The sequence below is a fragment of the Pseudophryne corroboree genome, chromosome 4 (assembly GCF_028390025.1).
Source record: "Pseudophryne corroboree isolate aPseCor3 chromosome 4, aPseCor3.hap2, whole genome shotgun sequence".
Classification (NCBI taxonomy): domain Eukaryota; kingdom Metazoa; phylum Chordata; class Amphibia; order Anura; family Myobatrachidae; genus Pseudophryne; species Pseudophryne corroboree.
In genome coordinates this window covers 51034176-51054188 of record NC_086447.1, presented here as the reverse complement: position 1 = coordinate 51054188, position 20013 = coordinate 51034176, and the positions used below count along the sequence as shown (strand labels likewise).

The following is a 20013-nucleotide window of genomic DNA, read 5'->3' as shown; positions in this document are numbered from 1 at the left end:
GGATCCCGCACCTGTCACCAGATGGGAGAGATATTGGTAACGAGAGATGGGAGCTTATATGGGGCAAAGCTGGGACTGGACTGAATGGTTCTTCCTATCATACATATACTTCCGATTTACAATGGGCAAACGAAGCCACTCCTTCTTTGTAATCTGGGTTCTTACATTACAAGACATAATTCACAATCACCTAGTCCTCACTGAGCCTTAAATGCTATACTTCTAATTTTCCCCCATGTTGCATTAATAGACGGTTTAGCGGTGGGAGGTGCACATTTTCCAGATGAGTTTGGCGTGCAATGGATCTGATTCATGTTTGTAAGTAAAGCACAAGAAGCAAGAAACTTGGGCCCTCATTCCGAGTTGTTCGCTCGTTAGCTGCTTTTAGCAGCATTGCACACGCTAAGCCGCCGCCTACTGGGAGTGAATCTTAGCTTTGCAGAATTGCGAACGAAAGATTAGCAGAATTGCGAATAGAAATTTCTTAGCAGTTTCTGAGTAGCTCGAGACTTACTCCTACACTGCGATCAGTTCAGTCCTTTTCGTTCCTGGTTTGACGTCACAAACACACCCAGCGTTCACCCAGACACTCCCCCGTTTCTCCAGCCACTCCTGCGTTTTTCCCTGAAACGGCAGCGTTTTTCCACACGCTCCCATAAAACGGCCAGTTTCCGCCCAGAAACACCCACTTCCTGTCAATCACATTACGATCACCAGAACGATGAAAAAACCTCGTTACGCCGTGAGTAAAATACCAAACTTTTGTGCAAATTTACTTGGCGCAGGCGCACTGCAAACATTGCGCATGTGCAGTTTGTGACTAATCGCTCCGTAGCGAAAAAAATAACGAGCGAACAACTCGGAATGAGGGCCTTTGTGTCTGGGACAAACCATGTTGCCGTGCAAGGGGATCGAATACATTTATATGTTTTCTAAGCAGGGTAAATACTGGCTGCTTTTGCATGTAGCACACACATGTTAGGCAGCTTTTTTTGTTACACTGCTATTTAGATTTCAGTTTGAACACATCCCACCCAAATCTAACTCTCTCTGCACATGTTACATTTGCCCCACTTGCAGTGCAACATGGTTTTGACCAGTTGCTTGCTTCTACGCTTTACTTACAGTACAAACATGAATCAGACCCGATGTGAGTGATTGAGCGTCTCTGTACACAAATACTTCTGCAACACACACGCCCATAATATGAACTCGATCTGAGCAAAATTCAGGTCACATGAGAAGCTTGGTTTTTAATTATGTCTTTACGGGAGCCCTGAGTCGTCATGTCCAGCAGTAGCTGAGTATGATCTGCTGTGGGATTACCTGCAGAGCATCACACCACGCTTCTCTTATACACAGACTGTCGTGCACAACCTGCCCTGGCAGCAGAAACATTTGTACAGTATGTAACATAAGAATTTTATTTTTCCTGCAGGATTCAAAGCACCAAGTAGATGACAATCCCATAGAATTGGTAAGTATGCAGCTGGAATATATATATGTTCTCCATAGATGTGTGTTTTTATATATATATATATATATATATATATATATATATATACATATAAATATATATATATATATAGTAGTATCAGATATACATACAGTATAATGGGTCAGTGGAGTGTACAGGTAGTGCTAAATCTATATGGTTACCACATATCCCAGCATTCCTCACTTCATCCTGATTTTTCCAGCTTTCCCATAATGCATGTAACAGAAACATAATGAGGCGTATTCATGGAGCGCTTTAATGTGCCCCCACTTTGCCAGGCGATCGCTCATTCCCCTATATTCCTTCCCTCAGTCTGTGCACACTTTTGTCCCGTCACAAATGCCACTGTTTTGCTCTATAAACCTCTATGGGGAAATCTAGATGCACAGAGGGTAGTACAGATAACTCAGCACTGCGTATACTGTAGGACAGTTGCAACTTCCCACATTACAACCAGAGACCTGGGCTGAGTATATCACAGCATCCTCACATTTTCCTGCCCTGCCGGCTATGTGAGCACTGAGAGAGAAGAGGGTTTTCAGCTTACCACAAGAGCCAAAATGGCTGCACGCCTGGAACACACTTACAGTACACAGTGTTATTGAGACTGCAAAGAGCAGAATCTTCAGGCTGCACCTGCATGCGTGTTTGACATATAGTTATATACATCTGTGGTAAGGTTTTATCTCACTTCCTTATATCACATGATTGCCTTCAGCACTGCAGCATAATGTGCTTTTCACTTGTGCGTGATCACCTGAAGGTTGCCCTGAGAATTGCTTTCACTACTCCTGCCGAGACGCGTTTCACACTACAACATAGTGGTTTCATAAGGGTCCGACCAGGGTTGTGTGTTGTTCAAAGTCTCCCTTCCTTTATGACTTTATAGATAATGACAGATTGAAATGAACTGGATATAGAAAATGTATCCACTCTGATAAAAAAAACTATTAGAAATAATTTTACCTTTTCCTTCTTTTAGGTAGTTCCAGAAAAAGAAATTGCATATAGTGAGTAATTTACATTTTGATTATGTAACATTGGGCCTGATTCACAGTTGTACGCTATGCTCATATTTACCAATTACCGGCCGACTGCGCAGGCTCCACGGTGGAACTGCAAATGCGCCACGGTACATTAGCGAAGTCGCTGGCAGTGAGGATTTCTTTGCACAGTGATTGACAGTCAGGGACTGTTTGTAGGCGGTTACGGGGAGTGTCTGCAAAAACACAGGGGGCGCATTGCGACCAGTTTCGGGGCGTATCTCAGGCTGTGACGGCGATCATATACACGGATAACATGGCGCAGGCGTCTTAGCTGCGTCTGCATCTGATGTTGCGATGATTTTGGATTTTCACACTTAACAGCTACAATGTGGCGGCATTACTGTACAACTATGAAACAGGGCCATTGTGTAGTAAATCTAGCATGGGGGAATTCTAGGCCCTATGATGGGACCAGTATGAATTACTGATGGTCAGAATGCCGGAATCATCAGCAGTTGGGATTCCAGCGTTGGTATCCTGATCGCTGGAATCCCGACTGCCGGCAATTTAACTGCATCCCCCTATGAGATCCTTAGGCAAAATATTGGCACAACTTGACATACAGTATACTGACATTCATTTCCCAGTAATACAGCCCCAGATGTTGTCTTATTAAGGTTACATGTTAAGGCAAATTTAGTTTTAAAATCAACGAGGCAAATTCTAAATTTCATAAAGCAGACCACACACAGCTAATCCCATGGACAGCCGAGCCATATGACCCCTGACACATGTATGTGAGCAGTTTGTGGTGAGATTTATCATACATTGCGTGTTTTAGTAGTTTTAGGAGTGATAAGAGTACAAAATATCTGCGAATGTATTAATAATAAAGAATGTATCACCTAATAATGTTGCGTTGTATCTAGATGCAATAGTTAATACAAAGTCATACAACTTGAATAGAAGACAAAAAAATAAAACGCACACGAGCGGCAGAGGGGAGGAGGAAGGAAGAAATAGAGGTTAAAAAGCATAAAGGCTCCCGCTAATATGAAAGAGAGAGGCTGATAGGATCGGAATCACAGCCTTCACTGCATTATTAAGATGTCTTAAGAGGGATTTTTTATAAGTACCGGTTTCAGCCGAGGTGATATTCAGGAACATCCCCTCCTACAATAGCTGTAGAACATTTAAAGACCACAGACCAAAATGGTGATAAGGACTGGGCAATCCCACCAAATGCACAGGAGGCTTCCCGGAGCCGTTTTACATCGCCAGCGTTCGTTAGAGACTCCCGGGTACATGTCATGTAATAGAGCAGGATATTTATTTTATACCAATGGGAGAATACTTTATAAAGAGTTTGAAGGGCAGCGGCACATACAGAACTAGTGTGGGTGTTATGAAAAAAGTGTGCGGTTTTGTGGTTTATAATGAAACTTTCTTGTGGGTTTCTTGCAGCTGAATTCACCGTGCCCCCCCAGAAACCTCCCAGGCTCGGAGCACAGGTGAGAAATGTCCTGTAACGAGGGCACGTCTGACACAATAATAATAGACCATGCTAATTAGTCTGATTTATTTATTAAACACATGTACTATGTTTTCCATGTGTCCCTGCTTGAGGGGCCCTTTGGTGTTATCCTGGTGCATTAGGGGATTGGTGGGCTCTTGTTCCAAAATGTATTTGTGTAGATGTGAATAAAGTTTGGAATCTGCTGAAATATTCAAGAATCATCAAATGTCTACCAAATGCGGCCACGGGGGAGGTGTCCTCATTTGTAATGCCCCTCCCACTGCGACGAGGATTCCTAATTAACATACCGCACATCTCTCCCCACCCACAGCATTTGTATAACGATCCTATATTCTTGTTATACATCCAGACTGGTACTGAGAGGCAAATGGGTCCACACCTAGTGGATGCGGGTCACTGCTTTATATAAGTTCGTATGTTGCCTGTAACGATATCGGTGTTTCCCACAGTCCATCCAGACAGCTCCGACGGCCAACATCGATCGCACGGATGACAACGTCTATCAGGGGGTGATGGAGCTGGTGAAATCTGTGCTGCAACTAAAGAACGACATCTACCAGCTGCCGCCGGAGGGATATGTCAATGTGGTGAAGGTGATAATGTTATCCGCTCGCTGTTACCTATTACTGTCTCTCTGGTTCTGTGTCTGTCCGCATACTAGCTCATTATTCCGCAAACCATTGCCCCGACCTCTGTCTGGTGCACCATCGTCTGCCCGTGATACCATCCCACCACGTTATGGCATTGCCACACTCACTTACAAAGCCCTCACCCACTCCTCTCCCATTTACATCTCTGACCTTATCTCCCTCTACACTCCCACCCGTTCTCTTCGCTCTGCTAATGCACGCCGACTCTCCTACTGATTACCTCCTCCCACTCCTACCTACAAGATTTCTCACATGCTGCTCCTTTTCTCTGGAATTCCCTCCCTCTCCCCCTCAGACTCTCCACCTCTCTACAAAACTTCAAACGGACTCTCAAGACCCACTTCTTCACCAAACCCAGCCAAATCTCATCCTAACCCTCTGTTCCATGCTCTCTGTCTACCTACCCCATCTGTGTCACCCCTGTCTGTCTGCTCCTCCCTTTAGAATGTAAGCTCTCACGAGCAGGGCCCTCTTCCCTCATGTGTTTTTCCTTCTCTTACTCATACCATCATCTACTCCATGCTCCATACAGCGCCACCTAACCCCCTGTTTCTGGCACCCTGCTTATCTCAATGACATGTCTACTGATGCAGGAATGTCTATTTACCATGTACTAGTCCAACATTGTCTTGTACTGTACGTCGCTGCTTTCTTGTTTTGCTCATCTGTTTATGTACTTTGTTAGGCGCTGCGGAACCCTTGTGGCGCTATATAAATAAAGGATAATAATGTGTTTTATGTGTACCCAGTGTACTTTACCTCTGTTGTGTCTCTCTCCTTCCAGAATGTTGGGCTGATGCTCCGGAAGCTCATCGGGAGTGTGGACGACATTCTGCCCTCTCTACCACCATCTTCCCGTACAGAGGTAATGTTCTATTTACAAAATTGCGCCTGCAATTGGCGAAACAGTATATTTATTGGTAGGATGATGTCACATAAGGGATTAGATCACTAGCTCTTTGGCACAGAGGATGATTGCTGCAGCAGTGACACATAGGCGGGCGCGAGGCATGTTTCAGCCTGCGTCTGCGATCCTGCACATCGTAACAGTGGCTCCAGCGTCTGCCTTCCTGTGCCCATGCAGCGCAACAATTATAGGACTACTTAGAAGTTTCAGGTCAGGCCCTGTTTTCTAATCAAAAGTGGAACTATTTGGTAAGCCAGGGAGTTCCTATTCTCTGATTATATGTCCTGATAATAAGAAGTTAGTCAGGTTAGTTCCTTTTTTTAATCTGTTTTCTTTTTCTTTTTAGAAGCAAACAATATTGTCATTTTACCTTCTTTTTTTTTAATTGTTAGAAAAAGAGATTGGTGGTACTGTAAGTCAAAGGAACAGATCAGGACTCGGGTTTCACTGTATTAGAGAACCCCTTCTTTCTGCAAAAATCATGTATTTGGTAAATAAGTGTTTCCAAATATAATGCAAATTTTTTTTTGCAATTTTTGAGAATAGATTCATTATTGTTTTATGAGACCATTTTATAAAACTACTTATTCATGATGACGTTTGATTTGTTTTTGATGATTGATTCTTTGTAACAAACTGCTAAATCGAAACCTAACTCTGCGTTTAAACTTACCATACTGTCTGAAACGTATTGACCATAGGTTCTCAAACTCGGTCCTCAGAACCCCACACAGTGCATGTTTTGCAGGTAACCCAGCAGGTGCACAGGTGTATTAATTACTCACTGGCACATTTTAAAAGGTCCACAGGTGGAGCTAATTATTTCACTTGTGATTCTGTGAGGAGACCTGCAAAACAAGCGCTGTGTGGGGTCCTGAGGACTGAGTTTGAGAACCTGTGGGATAGACAAACTAATAGTCTTTGAAAAAGCAGGTGCACAAGCCATTGTGAAAAGATAAAACAATCTGAAACATAAGCATCTAAAAACTGACTTTTCTAATGACTTTTAAAGTCTACACAAAAGTTATAACCCCCCCCCCTACAGGTCATAATAGGTTCTGCACCTTTGCCAGTTCATTTTTTAAATATCCTTTCACTGTGTGCAGCATGTTCCCATCTAACTCCGGTCACTTATTTGTCTCTGAGCAGATTGAAGGAACACAGAAGCTACTGAGCAAAGACCTGGCGGAGCTGATCAGTAAGATGCGAATGGCACAACAGAACGCTGTGACATCACTCAGTGAGGAGTGTAAGAAGCAGATGCTGACCGCCTCGCACACTTTGGCGGTGGATGCCAAAAACCTACTGGACTCCGTGGACCAAGCGCGAGTGAGGGGCAATATCGCAAAGGTGGCCTCCGAGTGACGTAAGCGCCCGGCTTGTGCTAGGTCAGGAGTATTTCCCAAGTGTCTCAGTACGAGGTACTACGGCGGACTGGCGCTGCTGCTAGATGTGAACACAAACTGAACTAATGGACGGGACCAAGATTCCAGCCTTCATTGAACATTAACCCGGAGAACATGTAAAAGGAAAAACAATGTTACTTTTTAATGGGCGACGATTTAGAGTTTGCAGAGAAGTATTTATTTTTTAGACAAGTCTTAAAGTATCTTTTCCTGAACTGTGGACAATTTTCGTAAAATTTATGAGGTTCTCAAGAGAAAACGTGGACTTTATCCATTCCAATACCTGGACGATTTGTTTCAGAGCTTTACAGCCAATGGAATATAAACCGTTTGCCTGTATGATAGATAACATTTCCTGCTGACAGCCAGACGTTGAGACGTATTGCTGAAAGGCACGACAAGCTTACATCAGCCAGAACTGTATATATCCTCGGAGATTGATGGAGAGATGAATCGTTCACATTTAACATCTAATTTTTTTGTTGCAAAACGCAGTAATTTATATATATATGGGGACGCCGCACTTTCGGCCTCACAGTATGGTGAATGTAACGTACAGAGTTTACTTGCAGCAAAAACCTTTTTTTTTATTTCTTTGTTTTACAATTTATCCCAGAGGCTGTTGTTGTGCGTTTTACGTTTGATATTGTTTTGCAATTTAACTGGAAAGTCAGGCGACGCGTTTCACATGCCTGCAGATGAACTTTCATGTATTTCATAGTCCGGAAGCTGACTCGTAACTCAGGTATTTGAGGTGTAAGATAAATGTATACACCAGATTGTTGAGTTCTTTTTTGGGGGATTCTATTTGAAAATGTATTTGACGTTACTGCGTTATTATTTCACGAGGCGGGCTGTTGTTTTTCATGATAGGAAAATGTGCAGATTTTGTTTTTTGTTTTGCTGGTCTGGCAAGCCTTCCATCAAATTGCCTTTGAAGCATAATTCTTTACATCTAGTGTTGCTGTCACTGATTATGAAGAGATGTGATGTACTGGTCTGTAATTACAAGGCTCACACCTTGACCTGTATTTTTTCGTCCCACACGGGAAGACATAATGTCAATCTGTAAATAGTGTAGGTTATTTTTATGAGATTTACATGAATCCATGTGGTTCTGTAACAGTAAGAGACATAGGGGGGTATGCAATTAGCTTTTTGCTATTTTTAGGGCAAATGGGGATTTGCCCTATGCAATAGCAGGGCCGTTTTTTTTGCCTAGGCGAAAAATGCGGCAGGGGCGGAGAACATGTGGATCGGCGACAAATCCATGTGTTTTCCGTCGAAACGCGGGCCATTTTCGCAGATTTTGTGGCATTTTTCGCCAATGCCTTTTCACTTACAAAATAAAAAGGTGAAAAGGCATTGGCGAAAATGCCTTCAAAACGGATGACAACGGCCCTTAATTGAATACTTAAGGGGGGGTAAATTCATTAGCTCCGGCACGATCTGAGCTAATTGCATACCCCCCATAGTACCCTATGACTGATGACAGCACTCCTTCTTTATACCCCTTCCTTAATAATGCCTCCTTGTTTACCAGCACATGAACCTGCACTAAAATGTATTCATTCCGTTATAATCACCCTTGTTATAACGACATATGTAAGCCACATTGAAAGCTGCTGTTATACAGATGTGCCCTCATACACTTTTCAGTTATATTCTCTATCTTAGCTAATATAAAGGGGTCACTCCATTTTAGGGGCGTGGCTGACCTAGGCAACAGTACTTTGTACACCCTCCCTTCCCTCGTTGGCCCTGTCAGGTTACTGTGGTAGTTATGCATTCAGAGCCTGAGTGATTCAGTCTTCCCTGCTGGTATTAATATCCCTTGTTAATTTATATTTACATTTAAACGACCGATAAGGGGTGTTTATTTGTTGTCATTATTAACTGATAGGTCTCTGAGCCTGCCTGATTGAATCCATAGAGCAAAACCATTATTACAAGACGATAAAAAGAGAGGGATGCATTAATGGACCAATACCGTAAATCCATGTTATCTCAGAGGGGGTCATTCCAAGTTGATCGCTCGCTAGCAGTTTTTAGCAGCCGTGCAAACGCATTGTCGCCGCCCACTGGGGAGTGTATTTTCTCTTTGCAGAAGTGTGAACGCTTGTGCAGCAGTGTGCCTGCAAAATCTTTTTGTGCAAAACAAGACCAGCCCTGTAGTTACTCTTCGTTTGTGTTGATTCTAACGACGGAGGGACGGCTTTTGACGTCACACACCCGCCCAGCGAACGCCCAGCCACTCCTGCGTTTTTTCTACCACGCCTGCATTTTTCTAAGCACTTCCTGAAAACAGTCAGTTGACACCCAGAAACGCCCACTTCATGTCAATCTTCCTGCGTTCAGCCGTGCGACAGGAATGTTCGTTAGACTCTGTGCAAACCCACGATGCTCAATGTACCCGTACGACGTGTCTGCGCATTGTGGTGCATATGCATTTTAGCCTGATCGCTGCGCTGCAAACAACGGCAGCTAGCGATCAACTCGGAATGACCCCACAGGGAAACCACCAGTAGGCCCCACTGCCTGAGGGCCCACTCCTTCCTCTGGGGATCAGGTTCCAGACTGTGCACTTGTATTATACATGGTAGATATGTTGCATTACACTGCACTAAACTATTGTGTATTTCAAGCCCCTGTGGAGGCTGGCCACACCCCCTTTGTAGGCTGGCCACACCCCTAAGTATGGGCCCCTATTACTGCATCCCCCTGGTGGGTCCTTCATTCCCCAGTCCGACACTGCTCAGTAATCAGCTTCAGCCAAGGGAATCAGCAGAGCGACACCCTCATGGCGGAGGCGAGCGCTGGTGTAGTCACGTCTCCAGCACGCGCAATGACAGACGCACTAGGGACAAGTGAAAGCTGCTGGACGGAGGTTTCTACACCAGAGCTGGCCTCGTCAGTGTGTTTTATTGTAAGCTCACTGTACTATATAACTGTTCTTAGGTCACGGACTGAATGATAGGGCATACATACATGTGTTACACCTGCATAAAGCCATGTCTGTTCATTTACAGCAAGGAGTTCCCAGTCATTTTCTTTACTAATAAGAGCGTCGCCCTTTTATATTTCAGGCTTATACGCACCGGGAAGCGTAAGTAAGACCCAAGGGGTTCTATGTACTAAGCCTTGGAGAGAGATTAAGTGGACGGAGATAAAGTACCAACCAACCAGCTCCTGACTGTCATTTTTCAAACACAGCCTGTAACATGGCAGGTAGGAGCTGATTGGCTGGTACTTTATCTCTCTCCACTTTATCACTTTTCAAGACTTAGTGGTCTATTCACGAAGCAGTGAAAAGTGTGGAGAAGTGAGCCTGTGGGGAAGTTGCCCATGGCAACCAATCAGCTGCTCCGTACCATTGTATAGTTTGCAAATTATAACTGTTACTTCAGTGCTGATTGGTTGCCATGGACAACTTCTCCACTGGCTCACTCCTCCACTCTTTTCACTGCTTCATGAATAGACCCCTCAGTTCATCTCCCCCTAAGACTGTTCCTGTCACAGAAACGTGAGCTGTGAAAGAGTTTCCTTAGTACCAGGGGCAGCACCTGTGAATACTGTACAATACACATTACAGTCTAGACCAGCGGTTCCCAAACTGTTGGACACCACGGCGCCCTAGAGTTTCAGTATTTTTTGTTTTTAACGGCACCCCTAGGCCAAAGGTATCTTTTTGAGATAATGAGTAAATATTATTAAATGAGGTAAATTGTGCTTACCTGGCATCCTTGGGGTCTGTTATGCCGCTGCGCATCTGTTTGTCTACATATTTCATCATTGGCAGCACATTGGCCATAAGTCATGACAGCGATTGACAGTCTGATTCCCTTTAGGGGTGGGGAGGGGGTAACAGTTTTCGTTTCTCCAAACAATGGCATGTGGCTACCGTTTAGAGGGGTGGGGGGCGGTGGGAAGAGGCCAGTAATCTCCATGGTTGCACAGAGATTTCCTGGCCTCTGCAACATGCGACTTGCACAGCACCATGGGTGCTTCAAGCCGCCCGGTGGCGTCTCAGTGATCCGATGCTCCTGCTGCACCACCATACGGCGCTATCACTGCTTCTTCCAAGGAACCCCCACAAATGGGTAACCATGTCATTTAGGGGGAGTCCACATGACATAATTGGGAAGGGGATTCAAATGTCGGCGACTTGTCCGCCCACCCGAATTCCTGCAACACCCACCACACTTTATGCCGGCGTGATCTCGCTCAAAAGTGTACACTTACCCCATAGGGCAGGGCCAGATTAAGGGTCACATGGGCCTGGAGCTGAAAATATTCATGGGCCTATTGTGAGAAATGGGGGGAGGTGTGATCAGTGCTGTGTGGGTGTGGCCAAATCCATGTGGGCGTGTACATCCCCTACACTATCAATTCCAATGTCTTCCTAAATATGTATAAATATATAAAATTGCATAATTGTGTGAGGAAAATAGAAATGCAAACATAATAGTTATGATTTATGGCCGACCATGTGGCCAGCTGGTGGCTAGTTCTGATGATGGGCCTATTTTTATGTGAGGGCCTGGAGCTGGAGCTCCATCTACCACCCCACTGTTAATCTGGCCCTGCCATAGGGTAGGGAGCGCTTTTGAGCGAACGGCATGCGAATCAGGCCAGGTCAGGGGTGCGAATCAGGTTGAAGTTCCCTGCGTTTAAACACTGCGTCAACTGCAATTCACGCCCTGCGTCAACGTTGGTCATACCCATTCATATATGGCGAAGAGGTTGCCAGGATCTACCAGAAATGATGCACTTTTGCAGTTATGCCATAATCTGGTTTTGTTTTTGTTTTTTTAACTCCATCCAGAAATGAGTGATTGCAGATCAGCATTATTAGGGGTATATACTGTAGGCTACAAATATCACTGTATTCCATGCACAGATGCCGGAATATATTCTGCTTTCCTCACCTTGTTTTACTAAGCCTTCAAGCTGTAATATAATGTAAATACGATTCCTTGTGACTTGTACTTTCAATAAATGAAGTTTGCCGTAAGAGTTTATCACTGCTGCGCACAATGGGCCGAGGCCGCGGCGCCGGAATGTAATGTCTCCGGTTATGATACCTGAGGGCGAATCGCAGTAACGGGAAGCGGCGCTGTTCTGCAGGAAGGATAATGAACACACAGGCTCAGAAGCTTATTTTAAATGAATTTAATTCACCTGAATGTGTTATTCTTCGTGCTTTATTAATTTAAAACAGCGAACATGCCAGTTGTGCGGTGTGTCCTCCATAACGGGACTTTACAGCCGGTACAGGAGGATAATATATTCTGTTTTGTAGCCCGTGAAACCTCCCGCTAGTTCTCTGTGCTCAGTGGAGAGCATCGGCAGAACATTCATTTTGAGTTAGATGTTTTATGGTAGTTTGTGACTTTGTGTTGCTACTGGCAACACAGCCAATAAAATAAAACCGCCGTCTTTTACTAAGTGGAAAAATACCTTTAGGGCCAAATGCATCTATTTACCTCCCCGAAGCCGGCAGAGGCGGCGAAAGGGACCTAGGGCGACACAACAGTCTAGTCTGGAAATCGGCACACCGCCATTCATGTGGTTTGGAAAAGGGATAGTGGAGACAGATGGCTTGGTTAAGCTTCAGTGGGTCAGGTCTTTCAAAAGCCACATGCAGAGACAGGTGGGTGTTTGAACCTGTCCTGGGGTAACCCTTCCTGCTTTGCCCAATAATGCACAATTGGTATAAAAAAAACCTGGTGAGATAAACTAGGGTGAAAGCGGTGAAAGGATCATGGATGTGGTCTGGCGTGACTAGATACTAAAGGCCACTACTTGACGTGACTAAAGGCCACCACTTGGCTTGACTCAGTACTAAAGGCCACCACTTGGCGTAACCCGGTACTAAAGGCCACCACTTGGACACAGCACACGCTCTGGTCTTACTGACACCGAGACATGACCCACAGCAAATACAAATAATATATTCCCCAGCAGAAATTTACCTGACACGCTACACATGAACTGGGGCCCTCAACCTGAAAAGCAATGTAAACAGATGCAATCAAGGGTAAACTGAGGTTCTCTCCCTCTTCTGACTGATGTCCGCAGCAGGAGACACTCCGTGCCTCACACCTCCTTGTTGGATGTAGAAGCTCAACCAAACCATGATGCCAGCTAAAGCAAAATGGATGTTATTTATGAACTGCGGACAAGGGTGGTCATTCCGAGTTGTTCGCTTGCTAGCTGCTTTTAGCAGCCGTGCAAACGCTAAGCCGCCACCCTCTGGGAGTGTATTTTAGCTTAGCAGAAGTGCGACCGAAAGGATCGCAGAGCGGCTACAAAATAATTTTGTGCAGTTTCAGAGTAGCTCCAGACCTACTCAGCGCTTGCGATCACTTCAGACTATTCAGTTCCTGTTTTGACATCACGAACACGCCCTGCGTTCGGCCAGCCACACCTACGTTTCCCCAGCCACGCCTGCGTTTTTCCATTCACTCCCTGAAAATGGTCAGTTGACACCCAGAAACACCCTCTTCCTGTCAATCACTCTGTGGCTGCCTGTGCGACTGAAAAGCATCGCTAGACTACTTCGTTGTAATAGTACGACACGCGTGCGCATTGCGCCGCATGCGCAGAAGTGCAGTTTTTTTGCCTGATCACTGCGCTGCGACCAAAATCTGCTAGCGAACAACTCGGAATGACCCCCAATGTGTAATCTAAATTGTCCGGCCAGTGCACTTTAACATGCAGAGCAAGAAACACCCTACTAGGAATGACCATCGATGGTTACCATCGACGACACCATTGGCTATAACCATCAATGGCACATAAACCATCTATGGCGAACCGTCGATGGTTTGCACCACTCGATGGCCACCGCTGAAAGGCGCTGGCTGGGTTGCGGGCCAATAAAACAACGGGGGCGGGGCTATGCACCTTGCAAAAAATAAATACATATTCGTTTATGTTGTGCCATCGATGGAGGCAAACCATCTGGTTCTGTCCCATAGATGGCAAAAGCATTCGACATTGGCCATAAACCATCTATAGGAATCATCGATGTTCGATGGCCATCCCTACACCCTATAAAGGTCCTTTACCTCATATCAATAATCCCACTCTTCACTGAGAATATATTTCAGATGTTATTTTGCTCCCCATGTGCGTTGTATGGGGTGGGGGATAGCTTCTTCCTTCCAGACAAGAACCAAACTTTCTAAAGAGGACAGGTGGGAAGTTGTCCATAGCAACCAATTACATTCTAGCTGACTTTAATCATCTATATAAAATGATAGCTAGAGTCTAATTGGTTTCTGCCGGCAACGTCTTCAGCAGTCCTTTTTAGTAGGTTAGATACATTTCAAGGGCTGCGCATGTTCAAGGTGGGGGAGTGCTATCAGCAATGGTTGTGAAGACCTGGGGGGGGGGGGGGGGGGGGGTGCTATAGGCTGCAACGGCTGTAATATCCTGAGGGAGAGGGTGCTATCGTTGCCGGCGGCTGTGATGTCCAGGGAAGGTGGGGATGGTTATCGGCGGTGGCTATACATTGTGCCCAATGAGACGGCTCTGGCCGCACTTACACCCGTTAGTAAATTGCTGGATTGAACACTACATTCAGCAAGTGCATTCTATAAAATGATTGGTAGAATCTAATCAGTTGCTATGGGTAACACCTTTACTTGTCCAGTTCAGCAGGTTTAATATGTCACCCTCTATATTTCCTCATTAAAACTTTTTTTTTAATCATGATGAATGTTGGGGTACATGACGTGTTGTAACCTTACTAGTGTGTTAATATCTCAGGGCGATGACCGCAGAAGTATCGGACGGATAGAGGATTTCCTCTGAAGGTGATGTTCCCATACACCTGAGATATAAAACCTTCAGAAGACATTAGCAGAGAATTACACCCATCACTCATCTCAATCATTTATTTTATTCAGGAGCAAGTTCCCTTAGTCAGCGAACGTCCCATCTGTCGTCCGGAAGGGGCCCAGCACCAGTGTGTCCGTGTGTCCAGCGACCGCCGAGTCCAGAAGCCTGAGATGTGGGCCCGCAGGATCCTCTCCTCCTATTGGCAGGAAAGGGGCACTCTACCCCCCGGAGGACTGGCCTAGCGCTTGTGAGAAAGTCCTATATCATTCCGGCCAGGAATGGGGGGAGAAACAGTCCAATGGTCCCTAGCAAACAGACGATGATGAACATCCAGAGGAATATCCTGTCTATCACCATCGCTACGTACTTCCAGTCTTCCTTTACCTGAGGACAACGAGAGGATGATGGAACGGTCACATATCATAGCCGGCGGCAATAACAGGATTATAGCATGCTCAGCCCAATGGCTCTAGTGAGGATCTGTATAAAATGTACATGCATAATTACATTATATCACAGTACCAGTACATTATATCACACTACCAGTACATTATATCACAGTACCAGTACATTATATCACAGTACCAGTACATTATATCACAGTACCAGTACATTATATCACAGTACCAGTACATTATATCACAGTACCAGTACATTATATCACACTACCAGTACATTATATCACAGTACCAGTACATTATATCACACTACCAGTACATTATATCACAGTACCAGTACATTATATCACAGTACCAGTACATTATATCACACTACCAATACATTGTATCACACTACCAGTACATTATATCACACTACCAGTACATTATATCACAGTACCAGTACATTATATCACACTACCAGTACATTATATCACAGTACCAGTACATTATATCACAGTACCAGTACATTGTATCACACTACCAGTACATTATATCACACTACCAGTACATTATATCACAGTACCAGTACATTATATCACACTACCAGTACATTATATCACACTACCAATACATTATATCACAGTACCAGTACATTATATCACAGTACCAGTACATTATATCACAGTACCAGTACATTATATCACAGTACCAGTACATTGTATCACACTACCAGTACATTGTATCACACTACCAGTACATTATATCACACTACCAGTACATTATATCACACTACCAGTACATTATATCACAGTACCAGTACATTATATCACAGTACCAGTACATTATATCACACTACCAATACATTATATCACAGTACCAGTACATTATATCACACTACCAGTACATTATATCACAGTACCAGTACATTATATCACACTACCAGTACATTCACACTACCAGTACATTATATCACACTACCAGTACATTATGTCACAGTACCAGTACATTATATCACACTACCAGTACATTATATCACAGTACCAGTACATTATATCACACTACCAGTACATTATATCACACTACCAGTACATTATATCACAGTACAGTACATTATATCACACTACCAGTACATTATATCACAGTACCAGTACATTATATCACAGTACCAGTACATTATATCACACTACCAGTACATTCACACTACCAGTACATTATATCACAGTACCAGTACATTATATCACAGTACAGTACATTATATCACACTACCAGTACATCAGTACATTACATTATATCACACTACCAGTACATTATATCACACTACCAGTACATTATATCACAGTACCAGTACATTATATCACAGTACCAGTACATTATATCACAGTACCAGTACATTATATCACAGTACCAGTACATTATATCACACTACCAGTACATTATATCAGACTACCAGTACATTATATCACACTACCAGTACATTATATCACACTACCAGTACATTAGATCACAGTACCAATACATTATATCACACTACCAGTACATTATATCACAGTACCAGTACATTATATCACAGTACCAGTACATTATATCACACTACCAGTACATTATATCACAGTACCAGTATATTATGTCACACTACCAGTACATTATATCACACTACCAGTACATTAGATCACAGTACCAGTACATTAGATCACACTACCAGTACATTATATCACACTACCAGTACATTAGATCACAGTACCAATACATTATATCACACTACCAGTACATTATATCACAGTACCAGTACATTATATCACACTACCAGTACATTATATCACAGTACCAGTATATTATGTCACACTACCAGTACATTATATCACACTACCAGTACATTAGATCACAGTACCAGTACATTAGATCACACTACCAGTAGATTAAATCACACTACCAGTACATTATATCACAGTACCAGTACATTATATCACACTACCAGTACATTATATCACAGTACCAGTACATTATATCACACTACCAGTACATTATATCACACTACCAGTACATTATATCACAGTACCAGTACATTATATCACACTACCAGTACATTATATCACGTACATTATATCACACTACCAGTACATTATATCACACTACCAGTACATTATATCACACTACCAGTACATTATATCACAGTACCAGTATATTATATCACACTACCAGTACATTATATCACACTACCAGTACATTATGTCACAGTACCAGTACATTATATCACACTACCAGTACATACCAGTACATTATATCACACTACCAGTACATTAAATCACACTACCAGTACATTATATCACACTACCAGTACATTATATCACACTACCAGTACATTATATCACACTACCAATACATTTTATTGCCGTATAAAGCACCAGCCATTCTGGATCATTTGAAAATGTGAATAATTGCGCAATGAATAATTATCGGCACTCCGCACATGCGTACACAACCATACACAAGACAGTGCGTATGCGCCAAGTCTGGTTTCCGCGATCGTACCTACAGTAGGTATCTGCTAACACAGTAGTGATCGCATTTTGCAATGATAAAGAGGAGTGGCGGAGGCGTGTCAGTGGGCTGGGTACGCAATTTCTGCAATGCGGGGCAAGTAGTGGGTGTGTCGTGGGCGTTGCAATTGCAATACTGTATCTGTGAGACATATTGTAGGAGTTGCAAACGCATCAAAAACACAGGCTGAGGAGCTAGAGAGCCATGCAGACTGTGGCAGTACTGATGGCAACAGCGGATGTTCCGATGATCAAACTAATAATTTCACAATCACAGGCACCTAATGGTGTTCGTGGTGATGCAGAGAATGCTGTAAAGGTGGTGAGATAATACAGGAATATGAGGCAGATGATACAGGAATATGAGGCAGATGATACAGGAATATGAGGCAGATGATACAGGAATATGAGGCAGATGATACAGGAATATGAGGCTGATGATACAGGAATATGAGGGAGATGATACAGGAATATGAGGCAGATGATACAGGAATATGAGGCAGATGATACAGGAATATGAGGCAGATGATACAGGAATATGAGGGAGATGATACAGGAATATGAGGGAGATGATACAGGAATATGAGGCAGATGATACAGGAATATGAGGCAGATGATACAGGAATATGAGGGAGATGATACAGGAATATGAGGGAGATGATACAGGAATATGAGGGAGATGATACAGGAATATGGAGCAGATGATACAGGAATATGAGGCAGATGATACAGGAATATGAGGGAGATGATACAGGAATATGAGGGAGATGATACAGGAATATGAGGGAGATGATACAGGAATATGAGGCAGATGATACAGGAATATGAGGCAGATGATACAGGAATATGAGGCAGATGATACAGGAATATGAGGCAGATGATACAGGAATATGAGGGAGATGATACAGGAATATGAGGCAGATGATACAGGAATATGAGGGAGATGATACAGGAATATGAGGCAGATGATACAGGAATACGAGGGAGATGATACACGAATACGAGGGAGATGATACAGGAATATGAGGTAAATGATACAGGAATATGAGGCAGATGATACAGGAATATGAGGCAGATGATACAGGAATATGAGGGAGATGATACAGGAATATGAGGCAGATGATACAGGAATATGAGGGAGATGATACAGGAATATGAGGCAGATGATACAGGAATATGAGGGAGATGATACAGGAATATGAGGCAGATGATACAGGAATACGAGGGAGATGATACACGAATATGAGGCAGATGATACAGGAATATGAGGCAGATGATACAGGAATACGAGGGAGATGATACAGGAATACGAGGGAGATGATACAGGAATATGAGGCAGTTGATACAGGAATATGAGGCAGATGATACAGGAATATGAGGCAGATGATACAGGAATATGGAGCAGATGATACAGGAATATGAGGGAGATGATACAGGAATATGAGGCAAATGATACAGGAATATGAGGCAGATGATACAGGAATATGAGGGAGATGATACAGGAATAAGGCAGATGATACAGGAATATGAGGGAGATGATACAGGAATATGAGGCAGATGATACAGGAATATGAGGCAGATGATACAGGAATATGAGGCAGATGATACAGGAATATGAGGCAGATGATACAGGAATATGAGGGAGATGATACAGGAATATGAGGCAGATGATACAGGAATATGAGGCAGATGACACAGGAATATGAGGCAGATGATACAGGAATATGAGTGTGACAACACAGCCGGCGCGTCGTGTCGCACAGTGGTTAAAGACACGCAGCTACTTCCCTAGCCCTGGTCCTACACATGGACTTCACCAATTGCCAATATGTTATTAGTTATATGTTAGGCAATATTGTATTATATTGTATGATATTATTGTTACAAGGGTACAGTTATGTTTTCAATGTATATATATGAATGTATTGGTTATTCTGCTATAGTTTGTAAAATAATGTTTCCCCATGTGACGATCAGATAACCTGTGTATTTGCTCTGTCTGGGAAGATACAGCTAGTCTCAGATGTCAGGCCATTCACCCCCCTCATTCTTCCCCACACAATGGATTCCAGGCCACACAATCAGATTAAGTAAGGTTACTTTAGTTAACATCTATTGTGGCCTAGGGAACATGTCTGGACATGTGAAAGTAGTTCTGTGGGTGTCGCCTTATTGTAGAAAAGACAAAGGGTTTTGATAATAGCAAACAGGGGCGGTGAGGGAGATCTGAGACAGAAGGTGAGAGAGTGGCAGGAGACTGACTA

At 43.5% G+C, this 20013-nt stretch overlaps 2 protein-coding genes across 5 annotated transcripts in view; one reads left to right on the top strand and one right to left on the bottom strand.

The window, feature by feature from the left end:
• The window catches only part of PTK2B (protein tyrosine kinase 2 beta), a 252387-nt gene extending 240389 nt beyond the window's left edge, over nt 1-11998 (top strand). For all 3 annotated transcript variants that reach the window (XM_063915028.1, XM_063915029.1, XM_063915027.1), the window contains 6 exons: nt 1439-1477; nt 2481-2508; nt 3949-3995; nt 4471-4614; nt 5456-5536; nt 6728-11998. In XM_063915028.1, the coding sequence (XP_063771098.1) occupies nt 1439-1477; nt 2481-2508; nt 3949-3995; nt 4471-4614; nt 5456-5536; nt 6728-6943 (555 nt within the window). In that variant the 3' untranslated portion in view covers nt 6944-11998. The remainder of the gene's footprint in view (nt 1-1438; nt 1478-2480; nt 2509-3948; nt 3996-4470; nt 4615-5455; nt 5537-6727) is intronic.
• Nucleotides 11999-14874: 2876 nt separating this feature from the next.
• The window catches only part of CHRNA2 (cholinergic receptor nicotinic alpha 2 subunit), a 179275-nt gene continuing 174136 nt past the window's right edge, over nt 14875-20013 (bottom strand). For both annotated transcript variants that reach the window (XM_063915030.1, XM_063915033.1), the window contains one exon: nt 14875-15216. In XM_063915030.1, the coding sequence (XP_063771100.1) occupies nt 15091-15216 (126 nt within the window). In that variant the 3' untranslated portion in view covers nt 14875-15090. The remainder of the gene's footprint in view (nt 15217-20013) is intronic.